This window comes from Cucumis melo, chromosome 12, assembly GCF_025177605.1.
Source record: "Cucumis melo cultivar AY chromosome 12, USDA_Cmelo_AY_1.0, whole genome shotgun sequence".
Lineage (NCBI taxonomy): Eukaryota > Viridiplantae > Streptophyta > Magnoliopsida > Cucurbitales > Cucurbitaceae > Cucumis > Cucumis melo.
In genome coordinates, this window is record NC_066868.1 from 22,224,575 (window position 1) to 22,244,305 (window position 19,731).

Sequence of the window (19,731 nt, forward strand, 5' to 3'; positions counted from 1 at the left end):
AATAATTTAAACTCTTTCCGTTGTATTTTATCAATACTAACTTCAATAATACAATTACCCTACAAAGAGAAGGAAGAATAACACACACAGCAAATAACTATCCAGAATCAAGACCAAGATGTTGAATGCTCAAGGATATTACACTTGTAGAGAGCAAATTCATTTCCATTAGCAAAATGTCATTTACAATGTGGTATATGGTCTTGGGGAGAGGAGTTGGAGCTGCATGAATGTTTGCTATGTTCCCTTGAGACAGTAAAATTTTGTTCAAAATCTCTCGCTGTAAGGTGTTCCATAAACAATAAGGTATGGCACAGTCCGTACAACTGTGTCTATTGGTATAGCAAAGTTGACACCAGAAGACATTCCAGTTCCTGCAATGTATAACCAAACATGAAATAACACAAAGATTGAACTCAATAAACACAAACAATACAATTATTTGTTCGTTTTTTCTTTCCTTACTACTCTGAAGACTGTTCTCTTTCAAGTGGCTATAAAAAGTTGAGTTAGCTTTGATAATTAAACTAATAAGCACCGCCAAAAAGATCAGCCACTTTTAAAGCAAAAGCCGGAAATATTAAGCATTTCATACTTCCTCTGATAAACTATGGCAGAAGAAGAAATTGAGATCCTTCACCTTTGCGAGTGAAAGTTGCTGTGTTGACTCCAATGACATGACCGTATGAGTCAACCAAAGGCCCCCCTGAATTTCCTGTAAAATGTTTATGCATCAAAATGTGGGTAAGTTATGATATAGTTATTATAATGGATGACTTGGGCAGCAATGAACCTGAGATGGAATGGAAAGATCAAAATAAGCTGGTACAAATAATGTACATGGAATTAACTGCTCAATAGTATATTAAAGATCAGTGGAATCAGTAACAATAAGGCTTACACTTGGGAGTGAATGATGGAAGTAAATAAGTTTGACAAGAGGAAGAAGAAAGAGCACGAAAAGATGATAGTGATTGAAATGGAAAAGTCTTATTTCAGGTAGTTGAAACACGAACCGGCACTAATAGCAGCATCTGTCTGAATAGCTCCCCTGATGGCTCTTCCATTTGGTGATGGAATTTCTCTACCCAACCCGCTGATCACCTGCTATCCAAACCCTGAATGATTTACGGTTCTCAATTATTTAGTCAATCTGCTATTTGACTCTGTTTTACTTGGAAGTGAACACCAATAGATTGTGACACTTGGAGAAACGCTTACTTCATTCGCTTTATTTAAAGCATACACGTGTGAGATGAGAGATACCATACCTTCTAAGACTAATGCGTTTATTGTAAGAGAAGTATTTCACTTTGGAATTTAGTTTTACATTTGAAATGGAAAATTCAAAGTGGGTTTCCTTAAAATAAATGGAGGAAGTAAAACTGTTGATTTCTTACCCCTGCTGTTAGTGTCTTCTCATACCCAAAAGGGTTGCCAATGGCATAGCAGCTTTGACCAACACGTAGATTTCGAGAGGTACCGAAGACTATGGGCTTTAGTTCATGTCCTTCAAGTTCCACCTGAATGATACAAGGAAAATTCAAACTCGGCAAATAAATGGTCCGATATAAGAGTTTGACTATATAGCTTGTCCTGTCTGCCGTATTTGCAACTATATTTGGAGCAGAAAATGGTATGAATATCATCAAAACACGATTCACTCAATCTGGTATTCCCCTCGAAACAATGGCTGGATGTTGACAGAATAAATGGAATAATCTGTTTTTTCTGCGTTGTTAGGTTACTGCTAGAGCTATTTGACGATCATTTCTTTCCAAAGAAAATATAGTCCCTTCCTCATATTAAATTTTCTGCAAGGTTATTTGTGATTGACGTACTTCCAAAATGACACAAACATTGTTTCTATTTCACAAATTCATTGGTGGCTTTCCAACAACATGAATCAGTTTTGATCAGCAAAATATTAGTAGCTTAGTTTTGATCAGCAAAATATTAGTAGTTTTTTGACCTTATTGTGAACAGTGTTAAAATGAATAGGGGAACCTTTTTTACTCATTTTAGAGAAAATATTCATCAGCGTTTTTCCAACATGTGTCTTAGATTTTTAAAAAATGACCTGTCACCATTTTTGTTTCGTGTCTCTCTATCCGTAACTATGCTTCTTAGAGACCTTTAGATGGGAAAGAAGATATGAGTGTCCTATACACGACTTTTGAACAAAGTAGCACATCGATATCAACTTTAAATATGGGCAACTATTCAAGGAGGGATTTCATGAATGTGGAGACTGAATGAAGCCATTCACTAAACCGACAGCACATAGCTTTTCACATAACGAATCAAACCAGAAACTTAAAGAAAACTAGCAGGAAACGAAAAGAAAAATACAAGCGAGCTTGCTATATTACCTTAAGAACAGCTAGATCATACTCTGGATCAAAACCAACAATATTTGCCTCTTTATAGATTCCATTTCCTTTAACATCGACTAAATTTACCTACAGAAGAGCCCAAATCCGAGAAATCATAGCGCTAGAGACTGCTAGCATATCATCCACTAAGAATGCACAACAATCCAAAACACAGTAACTAACGAACAAAACCTTACAACGCTGTGATCCACTATTATCAGTAGCCAATGCAGAAACAACATGGTAATTAGTAACCTGTGACAAAGCAGAAATGCTTCAACAAACGAAAATTAGGTAAAAAATCAGAGTTGGCAAGAATCAAAGAAGAGGGGCTTACGATATGGCCAAATTTATCCCAAACAAAACCGGAACCAGTCCCTTTAACCTTGACATTATCATCCTCGATAAGCATAGGTTCTTCAGAACGGTTTTGAGGGTTTTTAGCTAATTCAAGGTCCTTAATGTAAACGACGGAAGGCGAAGTTTCCTGAATTGCAATCGAGAAGAACAGAAGAAAACAGATAAAGGGAAGACCCAATTTGAATTGAAATAGAAGGATTGTAAGAGAACGAGAGGAGGGACCTGGAAAAGGGAAACGATTCGATCTTCTTCTTGTAGAAGGGGGTCTTGGAGGTGGGGAAGAGCGGCGTGAGTGGGAAGAGGGAAAGCGAGGAGGGAAGCCATTAAAGCAGTGGGGGAAAACAGAATGGCTCTTCGGGAAGTGAAGGGTAAGGGATTTTCAGAGGAATTCGGGGGAGCTGGAATCGGAAGAGGGGGAATTCCCAGTAAGCCCAACGCCATGGAAGGGATTGTGTTTTTTTCTCCACTTTGTTTCAATTGAATTCAACCTATCTTCTTCAACTAGCTGAGCAAAATCTCGTTATCTTCCTTGGCGGTTGAGATGTCTGTTTGTCGATTTTTAAGATTTAGGAAATTAGTTTACTACATACATAAATTTCTTTTTCTTTTTACTACATACATAAATTTCTTTTTCTTTTACATTTAACAAAAGCAAATTTTCATTAAGAACTATGAAGTTTCATACATCAAAACAACTAGAACTCATTCATTCATCATAATTGGTTGGACATCCAACAAAATGATACACCTTATCTGCTTACTTCATCATTACATTTCAACGACATTTGAACACATTTTTAACCTTTAAATTCTCTCATCTTTTTAATTTGGAAAATTGCAATGAGATAGACAAAATAATAATAATAATAATAATAATAAAAAATATTAGAAAAAAACAACCGATAGCACATTTTTATTTTTAGGGTTATCGGAGGATATTATAGGATTATTGAAAGGCTGTTAAAGGATTATCCACTTTTAAATTTGCTATTTTTATAATTTAGAAAATGTAGTGACATATGTTTTTTTTTTTTTTTTGCTATTTTTTAAAAGCTCCTTGTTCTCAAATTCATTATTAATTATTTTATAATTTTATTTTTGGAAACACCGTTAATTACATTGAGTCTCATCAAATAATTTTTTTTTTAAAAAAAATATTCAATTATTTCTTTTATTAACATTCATTTCAAATTAATGTTTTCTTACTTGAATGGGTTTGATTATTGTTTTCCGTATTTCTTGTTAAAAATCAATTATCTCCACATTCAGATTTCAAGTATGTGTGTGTACATATATATATATATATATATTTGACAATAGGGTAAATGTGTATTAAATGTACCGTTATCTTTTTTCGATATTTCTAAAACTATATTGAAAAATGTAATTATACATCATCACATGTATTATTCAAAATAGAAGAGGATATATTATATAAATTGTTTTGTTAATATACTTATAAAATATACCCTAATTTATTTTTAGAAAAATAGAATATACAATGGTGGATTCACGATTTCATATAATGGGGCACAAATTAATATAAAGTCATAATATTGTCAAAATGATCTTAACAAATGATATATGAACAATGGTATATCCTAAATTTCATGTTAGAGCTACAACTTTAGACATGGTTAAGATTTAGTGTTGTAAATGGTGAATTAAATCACTGAAATCTCGTTTGGTGTGCCTAATTATGCATTTCTTTTAAAAAAGAAAAGGTAACTACTTGCTACAAAATTGAAAAGTCAAGACTCGACTAGAAACAAAAAACAAAATTGTTCATATATAATACATCAACATTTTATTAGAAGACAATCTAATTCAACCATTAATTTGTAAGCATTTTAATATTTTATAAGATTTTTTTTTTTACTAAATTAAAAGTCTTTTAAATCGGTTAGACATTTTTAAAAGGTGGTCTTTTAAAAAATATAAAAGATAAAATATTTACACCGTATAGAATAATTTTGAAAACGAAAAAAAGTTCATAGACCAACCGTAAAAAATACCAAAAATGTCCTATTAACAATCCGTGCGTAATATGTTTGGTATATAATTGTTTAGATTTAGCTACAATTTATTTTTTCAATTCTATCGTTTAGTTTAGTTACTTTTAAATTTAGTTTACACGATCGTGTAGATTTGATCGTTTAGATTTGGACATGAATCTAAACGATTTTTTTTTTCAAAATTTGATATATTATCGTTTATTTTTTTAGACAATTGTTTAGATTTATTTACATGATCGTTCATTTTTTCAAGATCTTTAGGTACACAATCATTTACATTTGGCTAAACGATTTTTTTTAATTCTTTTGGTACAAGATATTTGTCTACGAGATGATTTTTTTTACACGATCGTTTACATTTGTCTACTCCAATTTAAATGATTTTTTTCAAGATTCTTTATATAGGATATTTTAGATTTTGCTATTTTTTGTACACGACCATTTAAATTTGGTTACTCAAATTTAAACCACGTAAAAAAAGAAGAGGAAAGAAGAAACACGATGAAAAGAAATCGCAGTGAAAAAAAGGGGGAAAGAAGAAAGACGATGGAAAGATTAAACGACATAAAAAAGAGAATAGCAAAAGAAAAACGATGAAAGAAATCGCAGCGAATAAAAGAAAAAGAAAAGAATAAAAACAATAAAAGAAATTGGAACGAAGAAGAGAAAAAAGATGAAAGGACAAATCTGAAATATTTAGAAAATGAATAACTTTATAAATTTTATTATACAGGTTTTAAATAATTTGATATTTTGTTACATTTATGAAAATTGACCTATAAAAATTAAATACATACATATATGAAACCCTTACGACTATCAAGTCTAACGTTGAAGAGACTTTCTAAAGTCATGAAAGGTCCAAATGTCACAAACATTTACAAATGCAATGGTGCATATAGCCACCTTTTTGCCACAATAATTGATGCAACAATGCATCCATTGAACTTAATGCCCTAATTAATGTCCATATTAAAAGAAAAAAAAAAGTTAAATAACTAAACCAACACAAGACAAACAATTACATCAAAACTATTGAATTAAATTAATTTGTCATGGAGACAAAAAAAAAAAAAAAATCATTGACTAAATTGCATTTCTTCATTCCAAAGGTTATGCATTTATATATTTAAATCAAATAACTGAAATGAAAGTTGTAAGTAGTAATGTTTGATGATTAAGACCTAATTGTTACAAAAATCATTATAATATGATCAAATGCTAAGGTGTCAAAATATTGTGTATTTAGTTACTTAATTATTAGGGGTTTGTGATGAATTTAATTAATTTACCTTTTGATTTGTGGTGTGAAGAGAGGTGTGGTTATGGGCCTCCACAATCTTTTCCTTTGCAATTAAAGTGGCTACGTGGCACCACAATTTTTTACATTTCTTTTCCCACCCACCAAATGAAAAGAAAAGAAAAGATTCAACACCAAAATAATAAATAAATATTAATGAATAAAATAAAGGTTCGACACAAAACCTTTTCCTAAAAAGCAAACTATTTTCTAGTCAATAATTTCTTATTCGAATTAAAGTTTATTAACACCATATCACTCATTTGCAAATATGGGTCTAAATACATTTCATAAAAATGCAAGCTTAGTATACGTTTCATAATCTAATTGATTGAGACATAGCTTAAGCTTAACAAAATGCTTTGCACGATGGATATTGCAAAAGACACACATGGATCCTTAATGGTGAGAAACTTGGCATTGCATGTTATAGAGTTTACTAATAAGTAGGATGTAAACGTAAACGTACAGTTTAACTAAGTTGAGTTAAGTTTATTTTGATTTTTATTTTTTAGTACAATAGTGGTAGGGTGAGAGAGATTAAATCTTAAACCATTAAAGATGGAGGTCATGCTAATATCACTGAGCTCGTAATTTGCATCATACATTTAATTTATGATTTTTAACATTGCATTTTATATGTTTGATAATAAGAGTTATGAAATGAGAAGATTAAGAATATTTTATAATCTACCTTCCAAAACTCACGAATAGTAGCCAAAATGGGTGGGAGGGTGAAAAAATGAGCGATAAAAACCCATTTCACGCATTTTTTTTCCTAAGAAAAACAGAGTTTTTCGAATTTTTCGAAATTGTCTTTTTGTGCCACAAATTTATGATTATAAATAGAAAAATGAAAAGGTTGTGATTTTTTTTTTTAAAAAAAGACGAAAACTCTCTAAATTTATTGTGATTTATAGATGATGTAAACTCCCTACGATGCTACAATCTTAATTAGGTATAAACAAATGTGGTCTTACATGTGAGTTGTGATTTTCCTAATTTTTGGTTTTATTACCATTTGTATTATTAGTCATTCATTAGAGGATTTAAAAATGATCTAACCCTACAAATCTTATTTAAACAAATTCTAATTTTCTAATAAGAGGTGAATAGGAATCAAAACTCTTAATTATCTTTTAAATTAATTGAATAAATTTATATTAGTTGAATGATGCTAATATCAACAAACCATATAAATTCTTAATTAACTTAATTTGTATTAACGGACTTTTATTGAATTTAAACCAATATGTTTCGTTGGATGATTGGCGGTCCCGTCTTCAGAAATCCTTAAATTATTTGTTCAAAAGATTTTCAACAAAAACTTTGGTTTTTTAAGAAAATGGTTTATTAAAAGAATATATTTTATATAAAAGATATTCTTTTATTTGATTCCTTACCTTCAAGATATTATCGTTAAGGAATGAGTCTGTCAGTCAAGATTTTATTTCCCTTTGTTCGTAGAATAAGGATAGCTTCTTCGAAACATATATTTCTTCTATTCGTCTTTCGTCATATACACATAAAAGAAAAATTGATTTACAGCGAATAAATCTATGAATTAGCAAGAACGAAAAGAAGAAACGAGTAAGTAAATGATTGTGTCTGGACTAATATGTTGTGTCCTATGATGAACGTTGATTAAAATATTAGCCTGAAGACTAAAAGCTTCATTGTGATGAAGAAATAATAAACCTTAATCCAAGGATGAAGAGTTACTTGATTAAGGGGAAGTATTGAGTGCAAAATTGATATTGTAAACTCCACAAAGATCATAAGGTTACATTTATGATTTATAATTACTTAAAGTTATAAATTCTCTATTCTCAAGTCAAGTACCCCCTAGACATAGATGATATATCATCGAATTAGGTTAACAATGATTTGTGTTTCTATTGTTTTTACTTACTTGCAGCATTAGCTGTTTATATCAAATGCATGTTATCGACGCTTTTCTTGTTTTTACTATTTCAAACTAAGATCATTGGAGACCAATTTAATGAAAATTATATTTCCAATAACTTAAAGTATGCATTATTATTAAACCAAAAAAAAAAGACTTTAATATATAAGATATTATCATTAATTACTTTAAGTCCCATCAAAGAGAGAAATTATTTAGGAAGGATTTTGATTAAATGGGAAATAGTTCCACGTGTCTCTTTTTAAGTTCAATCACAAAAACTAAGATGTGATTATATGTATTAAATTTAAGAAAATCAAACAATCAAATCAAGAAAAAGCTACCCTAATAGGTGTGTGGTTAAGTAACTTCATTGTAGATCCAACCTTTTCTTTTTTTTTTTTATTCAAAATATCTCAAACACTTTCTTTTATACATTAATAAAATAAAACTTTCTTTTCCTATTTAAGAAATTCATTAATTATGATTAGTATTGGTTGTTTAATTATAAGATAAAATTATATCTTTAATAATATTTGGGGTTGTTTAATTTAGGAAAAGAATTTCTATGTATTTTCATCCTTATAATTTTTTTTTTAATAATATAGATTTGTTATTCTTTTCATTTGATTATGGTTTTTTGTGGTGTCAAATTTACTTCTTTAAATTTTGTTCTTTTTCCATCTTTTATATAAGGTGGGTGGTAAAGTGTTGCCTTGTAATATAAACTATCACTAGAACAAACGAGAAAATTTGACACGTTAGCTTACTTATATAAATTGATTTTAACCAACACATTAGATTACTTATATGTAAATTGTGATAGGAGATTTTAACCGACTAAAATTAGAGGAAACATTGAAAAAAGTATATAAACAATTATATTCCACTCTTTTTAACGATATTTTAATCGTCCTTTGTAGTGTATATCGAATTTTTTTATATTAATTACCTAATGTAACAAATATTTTTTGGTTTGTCCCTCTCAAACAAAGCAACCAATTGGAACGTTGTGAAGTTTAAACAACACCAACTAAAAAGACTGGATATGTGGAATATTTATTATAAAACTTAGTAATTAAAGAAAATATTTGAACTTTGTTATGTTTTCTTCTTTAATAAATTAAAATGAAAGAAACACCAAAAGATTCAATTGAACATATTTAATCTCTAGAGTGTATCAATTTAAATATAATTTAACTACTAGTTAATGTATATATGTTCTATAAAGAAGTTGGAAGTGAGAAGTTAGAATCCTTAACTCAAATATATATTATTGTTCAAAAAGAAAAGGATTATGTCTAATGTTTTTTAGTGGTCTCTTTCTAATATCAATAAATAAATAAGTAAAAAAGAATATTTAATATTAAAATTACAGTTAATGATATCAAACTTCTTTTTTCTTTTTCAAAAGAAAAAAAAAACTTTTTCAATTTAATATTATTTATAGTTTGAAAAAAAATGTTGATCCTTTATTTTGGGGTTTTCTCTAATATTTTGAGTATTATTGTTTCGATGGACTTTATTGAAAGTAGAAATCTATTAACAATGAAGCCTATTACTTATAGGAGTCTATCAATAATTAAATTTAATATCGGTAGATTTTGTTATATCTTCAATCTTTAAAAGAACCACTTCCATAAATAAATGGCATTTAAGCCAAAAAAAAAAAAAAGTTGAATATATAACACAACTAAAACTGATTGCATATATAGTACACAAAATTAATAGCCACTTTTCTGGGCACTTCTCTACTTAAAATTTTCAAATTAAAAGTTATCACTAATAGCTGCTATTAGTGATAACTTTCAATTTGAGAAACGATTATTTCACCCACTTCTTATCGAGGTTCTCACGTTGATAGCTGCAATCAATTTTTATTATCGATATCTGCTTGTTATCATTTGTTATCACTAAAATAGGTACTATCAGTTATAACTTTCTATTTGTCACCATCATGAGTGCTCCTTTCGGGTTTTTCACATTAAAAGCTATCAATGATAACAACAATTAGCGATAGACGCAAATGGTAGTTGTTATAAGTTGTTATAACTTATAATGCTATCAGTTATAGCTTTCAATTTCAAAATTTGTATTATCAGTTGATATTATCAATAGTGGCTATAAGTAATAGCTTCTACCAATAATAACCACCGAAGGATAGACGTACCATTTTAAAAAAATTTATGACCAGTTGACTGGTCAACATTTGCTATTTTTCCAAATGTTTTATTTATGTGTTATATTTTTAGTTTATTTTCTAAATCGTGCCATTTGCTATAATTTTTTTAAAAAATATTATTACACACTTAATTATTATTCCTAAAAACGTTACTTAATGGCCTATGATATAAAAGAATTATCTTTCAAGTGATAAATATATTTTTGAGATAGTTGCAAATATAACAATTAGATTTGAAATATATATTAGCATATATAACAACATTTTAAAAAATTACAAATATAGCAAAATTTGTTAAAACTTACGACTGGGTCATATTGCAAATCTATCATTGATAGAATTTGTTATATCTACAAGTTTTTAAAAAAATTGCTACATACTTAATTATTATTTTTAAAACTACTATCCATTATCGTGTATTTTAAAGGTTTTTTAGTTTTTATTATTATTATTATTATTTTTGAAAGGTTATTTAGTTCAACCAATAACAACAAAGGATATAAATTTGAATCAATATTGTTAAAGTGGACCTATATGTTCTAAATCAAAGTTAAACTTAAAGCCTATAGATAAAACTAATATGGCTTTTTTTGGCATTATATTATTTTCCTAAATAGGTTTAACAAAAGGTAAACAAACATTGTTTATATATAATGATAAATAATTAGAAAGGAAGATCTGTCATGGATCAATTTAAAAGACCTATAAAGAAAATCAAACAAACACAATGAGAAGGGAGAATAATAATGATAAATTCATACATATATATATATATATATATATATATATGGATTGTGGTGGATAAAGACAGCAGCTCCATACATGAAAAGGGAGTATCAGTTATCACCATTAAAAGAAAGAAAAAGAAAACACTTATAGCTATTTGGAAAGGGACAAGTGAGGAAGGTCAAGATCACAACACACACACTAACTAAAGACAAAACAAAAAAGTTAAACTAAATCAAAAGCTATCCTAGTGTTCATTTATTTGTTGGAGTCTTATTTGTCTATTGAATCTTTCGATAAATTCTTCGACTCTTCTATTTAATTCTTCATCTGTCATTTTTGTAAACTCGTTCTTTTCTTCTTCTTCTTCTTCTTCTTCTTCTTCTTTCTCTTTTGTCGATGTCGCGTCCTGTCTTATCATTGTCTTTGATCTCTTCATCGTAATCTTTTTCGCCTTCCCTGCCATCCGTTTGATATCTTTCTCTGACTTGCTTCGTTGGTAAGGTTTAATTGGATTATTAAATTTAGGAGGAATTGAAATTTCTGAAATAATCGAAACACAAGATCAACATTAATTGATAAGCTTAGAGCATTATCTAATGTGAAAGAAATGGAATTATGGGATGCCTTTCTAAAAGAAAAGAATTTTTAGAGAATATAAAAGGAAAATGTCTTTAGTGGGTTTACCTCCACCAAAAAACATTGATCTCTATCATACTCCCAAAACTTCTAGCAGAAATTCCAACTTTTCAAACTCGAGATACGAACTATATGTTAATTGTCGGAGAGTACGATAAGTTACTAAACTAATACTTAAAAATAATTTCGTTTAGTTATTTATTTGTTTGTTTGGATAGATAAATCTATCGACTCGCGACTCTTACTTACAAAAACTAAAAAATAGAGAGAAGAGAAGACTCTTTATGTGAACTTTACCTGTGGTAAGTGGGATTGTTATTTCTTCTTCTTCTTCTTCTTCTTCTTCTTCTTCCTTCTGAGCTGGTATGGGTGAATTAGGAAGTTCATTAACGACTATAGTGTTATTAAAGTTATGTTGTGGAGAGGTTGGGTTGGGTTTTGCGGCGGGGATGAAGCTAGAAGGCGAAGAGAAGGCGCCGGAATCGAGGGCAATGATGAAAATGAGAGTGTTGGAAAGGAAAAACCAGAAGTTGGTATGGTTGAAGAAATCAGAAGAAAGAGAGAAGTAAACGAAGAAGAAGAAGAAGAAGAAGAAGATAAGAAACAAAGCTGCCTTTGCAAATAAATGGAGAAACTTTTTGGGTAATTTTATGTTCATTACTACTGATTTTGGTGCTGAAAATTCTCTCATAATGAAGAACTTTGTTTTGGGCTTTTGAAAAATTAGTTGGTGGTAGTTTTGAATTGCCAAAACACTCCATTTTATAGGGCGGATTTGGTTTACTTTTTCCTTTTCCTTTTCTTTCTTTTTTTTTTTTTTTTTTAAAAAATTTTGTTACTACTTTAAACCTTAATTCATTTTGTGTTAATTATAATATGTGTTTTTTTAAACTTTCGTTTTTGTTTGTTATGATTGATGGGATTATTTTCGTTTCTTCTAATTTATTTTTATATAATTTTAAAAGATAAAATTTATTATGAATCCAAATTGAAAGTAAAAATAAAAGTTTTAAAAGTTTATGTATTGAAATGAATTAAAATAAAATGTATATTTTGAAAATTTGAAAGTATATGTCTTTTTGGGTACAGTTTTTCTTCTTTGATTCAATTTAATTTAATTAATTTAGCTTTGCTTTCACTAGTGGAAGCTTTAATAGTTTTTCAACTTTACTGAATACATTTATTTATTATTTTCCTTAACAAGAGATGAAATGAGGGATTAAATATCTATCCCCATTTTTCCTTATTAAAATACATTTATTTCATCTTTCTTTTAATCACAAAGTTTTTTTTTTTTTTTTTTTCATGTTCATGACAAAAGCTCATTAAAAAAGACTTCATTTAGAGCTTTACAACTAACCTTAATTAATTCATAATTACATTACGGATCTTAAAACGTCAATAAATGTTTGTAACTTGACGTGATGCACCTCAAAAAAAATACTATTGACACAAAATACGAAAGTTAACAACTTCTCTAGATTAGCCTAAAAACTCTTTTAGACATGGTATATTGTATTTAACGATATACCCATGTTAATTAAGATTGTTATATTTTTTTTATCATATTAAAATTAATATAATTTTAATGAAAATTATTTGAAATAAAAAAAGTATTGAAAATATCTACAAATATAACAAAATTTTAGATTCTATAAATGATAAATAGCGAGAGAAGGGTAAGAATAGTCGTTATTGATAAGATTTGAAATTTTGTTATATTTTGTAAATATTTAGGTTCGTTTTGCTATATTAATTTTAATTTGATTAATATATTTATATGTTAAAATAGCTTTAAAATTTAAATAGAATCTAATAACCAAATGTGTGAGAGAAAAGTATTTTGTTACGTTATCTATAAATAAATTATAATTAGAGTTCATCTTTTCATCTCGTTGCTTTGCATAAATGACAAATTAATTAACAAGCTTAGTCCAATTGAAACTGTTAGTTGATTAAAATACCCTGATAGTTAAAAAAATAGAACTGTATTTGATTACCGTCTAATTGTTATCAAATTGTCATTTGATTACCACTAATTATCAATGATGTCGACTGCTACCATCTCATTAATATTTAATTTAATATTAATTGTTATTTAATTACAAAATAATGCAAATTGCTATTTCATGAACCTTACTTTTTTTTTTTTTTTTTTTATAATTACTGATTAGTTTCTGATTATAATCTCATTACCTTTCCGCTTTTGTTAGTAGTTTTTTTTTATTACAATCAAATTGTCATACGATTACCTTCCATTTTTCTGTCAATTGGTAATGATTTTTTTTATTACATTACGATTGTCATTTGATTGTCTTATATTTTTTTTCCAATTACTAAGTAATTTCTAATTATCATCTATATTTTATAATATACACAGCATTGTCGATTGTCCAATTGTCATTTATAGGAAGCTCTAACTACAACAAGAAAACAATGAGTTAGTCATTTGACTATATTTTGATTGATATCTTCTACTTTTTAATTTTTTTCAATTTTATTTAGCCTTATGAGACCATTATTTAATTTGATTACCTTCCGTTTTTTTCAATTTTAGTTAGTCTTACGAGATAGTCATTTGATTATATTCCTATGATAGTCTTCTACTTATTTTTTTTTAATTTTAATTAAGCACCTTGAGAAAGTCATTTGATTACCTTCTATCTTTTTCAAATTTATTTACGTATAGTCATTTGATTAATTACTTTTTTTTTCACAGTAATTTTTTATATTGTTTGATTGTCTTTTGATGGTCATGTGATTAGTTTTTATTTTTTGACTTTTCTAATTTCTGTTTGATATTAATTGTGTTATCTAATCACTATCGTATATTTATTTATGATGAGTTCTATATCCCAAACAATATATATCGGAAATGTTGCTAGCTTATTGCCTCCATTCTTCACCGTTGCTTTACTTGCTGCAGTAGCCATGTTTAGTCATCAATCTCTCTATTTATTTTTGTCTCTTTATTTCCATTTAGAAATAGAATTTGGGATTTTAGAAATTGAAATAGAAAAAAAGAAAATCGAAAGGAACATGAATGGGAAACAAACAAATTAAATGGAATCGAATTGGAAAGCTTGATTTCAAATTTTTTTCAACTTAACAAGCTTGGTTTTTGCAATATGTTGCGAAAAGGGAAGAGTACATACGAAGTAAGAGTAATTTTGGAATTTAAAAGAATAAATTAACATGATTAAAGATAAACTCAATTTTATTGAACTTTTCTTTTTTTTTTACTATGTTTGCAATACAAAAGTAGAGGAGACGAGGGTTCGATTTTAGTAAAAGATTTTTCTATGTAGTCCAAATCCCCAAATAATATTTTAATTCAAATTTTAACCGGATATGATTAATAAAAGTTGTTGTACTATAGTTATTAATTTTACAAGAAAATTGATGTGTATTTGATAATTTTAGTGTTTTATAATTACTTTTTTACATTTTTAATGAATTCAATATATATTTAATTATGTTTAAACTAAAAAATTAAGCTAATGATTATGAAACAAATTTATGTTTATGTTTTTTTCTATTTAAGAATTAGAAAACGGAATTGATTACCAAACATCATATAAAAATCTTTTTAACTTCGAAAACCCTTCCCAAAGCCCTTTTAAAGATCCCAACTGCAACAGCACTTCGTCTTGAAGGAACAAAATTTTCCAATTCATGGCTGTTCTTCCCTCTATCCATCCCATTTCCCTCTTCCGACCCAAAATTCCCACTCCAAAATCCTCCTTCACCCCTAATGCCGAGCTCATTAGACCCCAGAAAATGCGAGTTCCATTCAAGCTGAAGGACGAACAGAACCGCATTTTCCACCAACTCCCCTCTGGTCTTCAAATGGAGGTTATTGTGCAAAAGGGTTCTCCCAAATCATCCCAATCAATCCCTTCAATTCTACAACGCCCTCCTCTCCTCTTTCTCCATGGAAGCTACCATGCTGCTTGGTCTTGGGCAGAACACTGGCTCCCATTCTTTTCCGCTTCTGGGTTCGATTGCTATGCCATTAGCTTGTTGGGTCAGGTGGGTCTCCCTCTCTTCCCCCCCCCCCCCCCCCCCCCCCTAATATTGCCTTTCTTTATGAGGAGATATTTAGGGATTTGATTAGCATTTCTGACAATTGGGTTTGGATTTCTTTCTCATTTCATGCTTAATTGATGATTCTATTTTTAAATTTCTTTACTCAAACCATTTTCATTTCAATGTTAGTTAAGATTCCTAGTTCTTACTTGATATGGATTCTCAGGGTGAAAGTGATTCACCATCTGCATCTGTTGCTGGCACTCTCCAGGTAATTTAGCGTAGTTTCTCTGTTATTTGGACGTATTTGTGGTCGTCTTATTTATTGTTCGTTCCAAATCTTGTAGTAGACACATGCGAGTGATATTGCTGACTTCATTCGTACAAGTTTTGCAATACCACCAGTTTTGCTTGGACACTCGTTTGGAGGTCTTATTGTACAGTATTACATAGCAAACAGCAATCATGGCCATTTTTCAGGTAGCTCATTTTCATCAATCTCTTGTTGACCAAGTTCTAAATTGGGATAATTCACAATTCAATAGGTTTCTAAAATGTGGAGATTTTATCAATCTCCGGTTGGAATTATATGGTTTTAGGTAACGAGGTCAAATCTTTCACATGTATATTTTATATCTTATCCTAAGAATCCATTGCATCCTGATTTGAGATTTCATTCCTATGTATGATATAGATACAGAAGGATTGTTCCCAAGGCTTACTGGAGCTGTTCTTATCTGTTCTGTGCCTCCCTCCGGCAACAGGTAAATCCATGCTGCTCAGTTCAAAATTGTTTGTTCATGGAAATGATCAAACTAATTCAGAATGTTTTTTCCTTCTTTAGTGGACTCGTACGACGCTATCTCTTTACAAAACCCATTGCTGCATTTAAGGTACTTGATTGTGAAATTGAGAATAATAGCTAGTGCTGGGTGGCTTGTGCATCCATTTTTATAAGTATATAGACTGTTTATTTGGTATATCATAAGTAGGCACATTCCTTTGGTGGTGACTTCTATTTTCCCGTTCATATTTGTTTAATTAAGGCATTCCACAAAAAACATCAGTGAACGTGACATATTTTTACTAAATCTTAAACATTCTAACGTGTTACCATATATTTTAGCGATTCATGGCTATCTTGTTTCACTTTGAGTAGGTGACACTCAGTTTGGCAGCAAAGGCTTTTCAAACATCTCTTTCTCTTTGCAAGGAGACATTTTTCTCTGCGACAATGGAGGATCATCTTGTTTTGCGGTTTGTATAGTTTGAAATGGCTCAAACTAATTTAGTTGTTGTGTTCATTGTTATGTTTTCCAGTCCATAATAGCATTGGAAATTTGATGGCCTTATTGATATGGAAATTTGTTAGCTTAGTTGGACAAAAAGAAAAAAAAAAAAGCAAATGAACTATTGTAAGAAAGCAAGGGATTCCTTATTCACTAAGAAAAGGGAGAAGAGTGTTGAAGTAAAATGGAAATACCATTTAGTTCAATGAATGCTATGATTACTACGTTTAGGTGGAAAGGACAGAGAGCACGAGGAAGTATGTGTATTCCCAGTCTGAATGTTAGTCTATGACTTGCACATTTCATGTGTTCGATATGGAGTTACAGCAAGTTGTTTGAATTTTTTTTGCAAGTTGTATTTGGAGTTTTTCTGCTTCAGAACTCTAAAATCCCTTCATTATCTAATGAAATAAACATTATACTATTGTTCTTCCCAAAACCTTCTCTTTCAGATATCAAGAGCTGATGAAAGAAAGCTCAAGGATGCCATTATTTGATCTGAGGAAATTGAATGCATCTCTTCCAGTACCTTCTCTTCCCAAATCTTGCATTGAAGTACTAGTGCTTGGTGCAAGTGATGATTTCATTGTGGTAAATTTCAATGTTTAACATATTCATTCATTCAATTATTTCCATGTTTACTCATCTTCCATGACCTGGTTTGTATCAATTTCTCCTTTACCTAATAACGATTTTGTTTTTGGTTTTTAGGTGTTAATTTCAAGCATAATTCTTAAGACCAAATCCTTAATTGATAAATTTAAATTCAAACCCCCTTTTGTAATGGATGGAAATTGTTTCTTATTGTGTAGGATGGTGAAGGATTGAATGAAACAGGCAGATTTTACAATGTGACACCAATCTGCGTACAAGGAGTCGCTCATGACATGATGTTGGATTGTTCTTGGCAAAAAGGTGCACAAGCTATCTTAACGTGGCTTGATTGTTTAGGATCATAAAACATCATATGTTCATAACCCCAATTTTGTTATCAACATTCATCTTCTCTTTTTCCCCTTTTCGAGAACGAAATTTCCATTTTTGTTCAAAATAATATCAATATTTTCATTTTCCTATGTACCAGCTCCGTTTGAAAAGCATTCAAGTTCTAGATCTTCGTGTTTAAAGGTGGGGAGGGAAAAACAAGAGTTAAATGTGGCGAGATCCAAACAACCCAGACATAAAAAAAAAAAAGAGTTTTTTTTTTTTTTTTTTTTTCCTTTTTCTCTTTTTGATCTTTCAAAATTTTCATTGAAGAAGCTGCAGAAAAGTAAGTTCTTTACAAAGCAAAAGTCTAAATGTTGCTACATATATCAATCAGATCTCAGAAAAATAATAAAAGGAAAAAGAAAAAGAAGAAAGTGGATCAGTGGATGGTTAATAATTGTAAGGTGAAGCAGATTGAATCCTGTTCTTCCTTTTCTGTAAAAACCTCTGCAAAGATCGCTTCATAGAGAGCCCAGAACCGGAACCGGAACCAGAACCAGAAACAGCTTCGCGATGACACTGCTCCGGCGACGTAGATCGAGGTTTCAATTTCTGTTGAGGAATTGTCGATCTCTCCTCGACGTGTCTTGATGCAAGCATTATTATAGCTTTAGCCTGATCCTCTGTAAAATCCGCAACACAAACTCTACCATTATAGAAAATGGTCATCTGCTGCTGAGAATTTTTGTTACATTCATCATCCCTGCCATTAAAAAACAAATCCAAAATAAATACCTTCTTTCTTTCACCCAAAATATATATATATATATATATATATATATATATATATATATATATATATATATATATATATATATATATATATATATATATATAGCAAAATAGAAAAAAGAGGGCGAGGACTAGGAGGAGGAAGGGACTTACAAGAACTGGTGGAGACGAGGGTGGCTGTGGTGAGGGTGGTCGCCGGAATCACGATCAGAGAGAAACGTAGAAGAAGAAGGAGAAAGACGAAGTTCCAAGTTGCAATTTTGGTCCATGGAAATGGGGAGAACCGCCATTAAAACAGAGCAAATTTGAAGAAGATCGAGAGACCCAGATGAAAAAAGAAGAAAAAGAAAACAAAAAGAGAAAGAAGAAAGAGATTTGGCAGGAGAGTAATTGGATATTGCGGATGGAAATGGAAGAATCCGGCGAAGAATGAATGGTTATTTATATGTATGCGTGTAGAAGGAAAAAAAGAAAAAAAAGAAAAAAAAAAGGAAATAAAAACACGTTTGAAATGTTTAATGAAGAGGACACCAAATTAAGGAGGAAGACAATCCGCCGTCATTGATTTTGATTATGAGCTCTAAATTTATCTTTTTATTATTATTATTATTATTTTGATATTGATTTGAATCACGTGGTTAAGTCGGCAAGATTTTGTGTATCCTCTCCCGATTTTTAGTGGTTGGTAGTAAAGTTTGAATTTCTTTTAAACCTTCTTTTTAGGGGTCAAGTCCCACGTGTTAATATCTTCTTTAATGCTCTCTTAATATAATAATATTCTACTATTTATCAACCCCCCACCCTAAATTTAGTTTCAAATATTTTTATTACACTAACTAATTAGGTTATTTAGATTATAATAACATGTTACTTAATTCTGGTCAAATTTTATGATTTTCAAAAGAGCTTACTTTATGTTTTTTTAAAAAAATTTATTGGTGGAAAGTAGTGATTAATTAGTAACTTAATATTTAGAAGAAAACCAAATAATTATTAATTAACCAAGCTTAAATTAGCATCAATTGAACATTTCAAATTTTACCCTAATTAAAATGAAATTTGAAATTCATAGTCCTTTTTGTCACCTAATTTAGGTTATTGAATTTCATCACTTACAACACAACCACCATAGAGATTAATTAGTTAGGTTGAACATCTTTTTATAAGGCATTTTTTCCATTTTTCTTTCTC

General features: G+C 29.7%; 4 protein-coding genes across 4 annotated transcripts; 1 reads left to right on the plus strand and 3 right to left on the minus strand.

Moving 5' to 3' along the window:
• LOC103487774 (protease Do-like 5, chloroplastic) lies at positions 1-3,394 on the minus strand. The gene is made up of 8 exons (XM_008446234.3): positions 2,958-3,394; positions 2,713-2,862; positions 2,568-2,630; positions 2,373-2,462; positions 1,401-1,523; positions 1,017-1,104; positions 641-715; positions 1-374 (listed from the first exon to the last, which is right to left on the minus strand). The coding sequence occupies exons 1-8, from the start codon at positions 3,174-3,176 to the stop codon at positions 268-270; spliced, it is 915 nt and encodes a 304-aa protein (XP_008444456.2). The 5' UTR covers positions 3,177-3,394; the 3' UTR covers positions 1-267.
• Positions 3,395-10,872: 7,478 nt separating this feature from the next.
• On the minus strand, positions 10,873-12,221 carry LOC103487765 (uncharacterized). The gene is made up of 2 exons (XM_008446223.3): positions 11,801-12,221; positions 10,873-11,407 (listed from the first exon to the last, which is right to left on the minus strand). Exons 1-2 carry the CDS (start codon positions 12,192-12,194, stop codon positions 11,112-11,114), a joined length of 690 nt encoding a protein of 229 aa, XP_008444445.2. The 5' UTR covers positions 12,195-12,221; the 3' UTR covers positions 10,873-11,111.
• A 2,861-nt stretch (positions 12,222-15,082) lies between these two features.
• Positions 15,083-17,897, plus strand: LOC103487757 (uncharacterized). Its single transcript, XM_008446210.3, has 8 exons — positions 15,083-15,535; positions 15,759-15,803; positions 15,883-16,012; positions 16,227-16,296; positions 16,377-16,425; positions 16,692-16,789; positions 17,274-17,412; positions 17,634-17,897. The coding sequence occupies exons 1-8, from the start codon at positions 15,179-15,181 to the stop codon at positions 17,778-17,780; spliced, it is 1,035 nt and encodes a 344-aa protein (XP_008444432.3). The 5' UTR covers positions 15,083-15,178; the 3' UTR covers positions 17,781-17,897.
• Positions 17,898-18,007: 110 nt separating this feature from the next.
• On the minus strand, positions 18,008-19,029 carry LOC127144481 (protein TIFY 5A-like). Its single transcript, XM_051080522.1, has 2 exons — positions 18,694-19,029; positions 18,008-18,511 (listed from the first exon to the last, which is right to left on the minus strand). The coding sequence occupies exons 1-2, from the start codon at positions 18,828-18,830 to the stop codon at positions 18,199-18,201; spliced, it is 450 nt and encodes a 149-aa protein (XP_050936479.1). The 5' UTR covers positions 18,831-19,029; the 3' UTR covers positions 18,008-18,198.
• Positions 19,030-19,731: the final 702 nt, after the last annotated feature.

Bases quoted from the DNA above. Each gene is read 5' to 3' on its own strand.
- LOC103487774 (XM_008446234.3), bottom strand. From the start codon at position 3,176: ATGGCGTTGGGCTTACTGGGAATTCCCCCTCTTCCGATTCCAGCTCCC. The intron at 2,863-2,957 runs GTCCCTCCTCTC...ATTGCAATTCAG, and splicing joins GAATCGTTTCCCTTTTCCAG to GAAACTTCGCCTTCCGTCGT. The intron at 2,631-2,712 runs GTAAGCCCCTCT...GCTTTGTCACAG, and splicing joins GGGATAAATTTGGCCATATC to GTTACTAATTACCATGTTGT.
- LOC103487765 (XM_008446223.3), bottom strand. From the start codon at position 12,194: ATGAGAGAATTTTCAGCACCAAAATCAGTAGTAATGAACATAAAATTA. The intron at 11,408-11,800 runs GTAAAGTTCACA...CGATTATTTCAG, and splicing joins AACAATCCCACTTACCACAG to AAATTTCAATTCCTCCTAAA.
- LOC103487757 (XM_008446210.3), top strand. From the start codon at position 15,179: ATGGCTGTTCTTCCCTCTATCCATCCCATTTCCCTCTTCCGACCCAAA. The intron at 15,804-15,882 runs GTAATTTAGCGT...ATCTTGTAGTAG, and splicing joins CTGTTGCTGGCACTCTCCAG to ACACATGCGAGTGATATTGC. The intron at 16,297-16,376 runs GTAAATCCATGC...TTCCTTCTTTAG, and splicing joins GTGCCTCCCTCCGGCAACAG to TGGACTCGTACGACGCTATC.
- LOC127144481 (XM_051080522.1), bottom strand. From the start codon at position 18,830: ATGGCGGTTCTCCCCATTTCCATGGACCAAAATTGCAACTTGGAACTT. The intron at 18,512-18,693 runs GTAAGTCCCTTC...TTTTAATGGCAG, and splicing joins CCTCGTCTCCACCAGTTCTT to GGATGATGAATGTAACAAAA.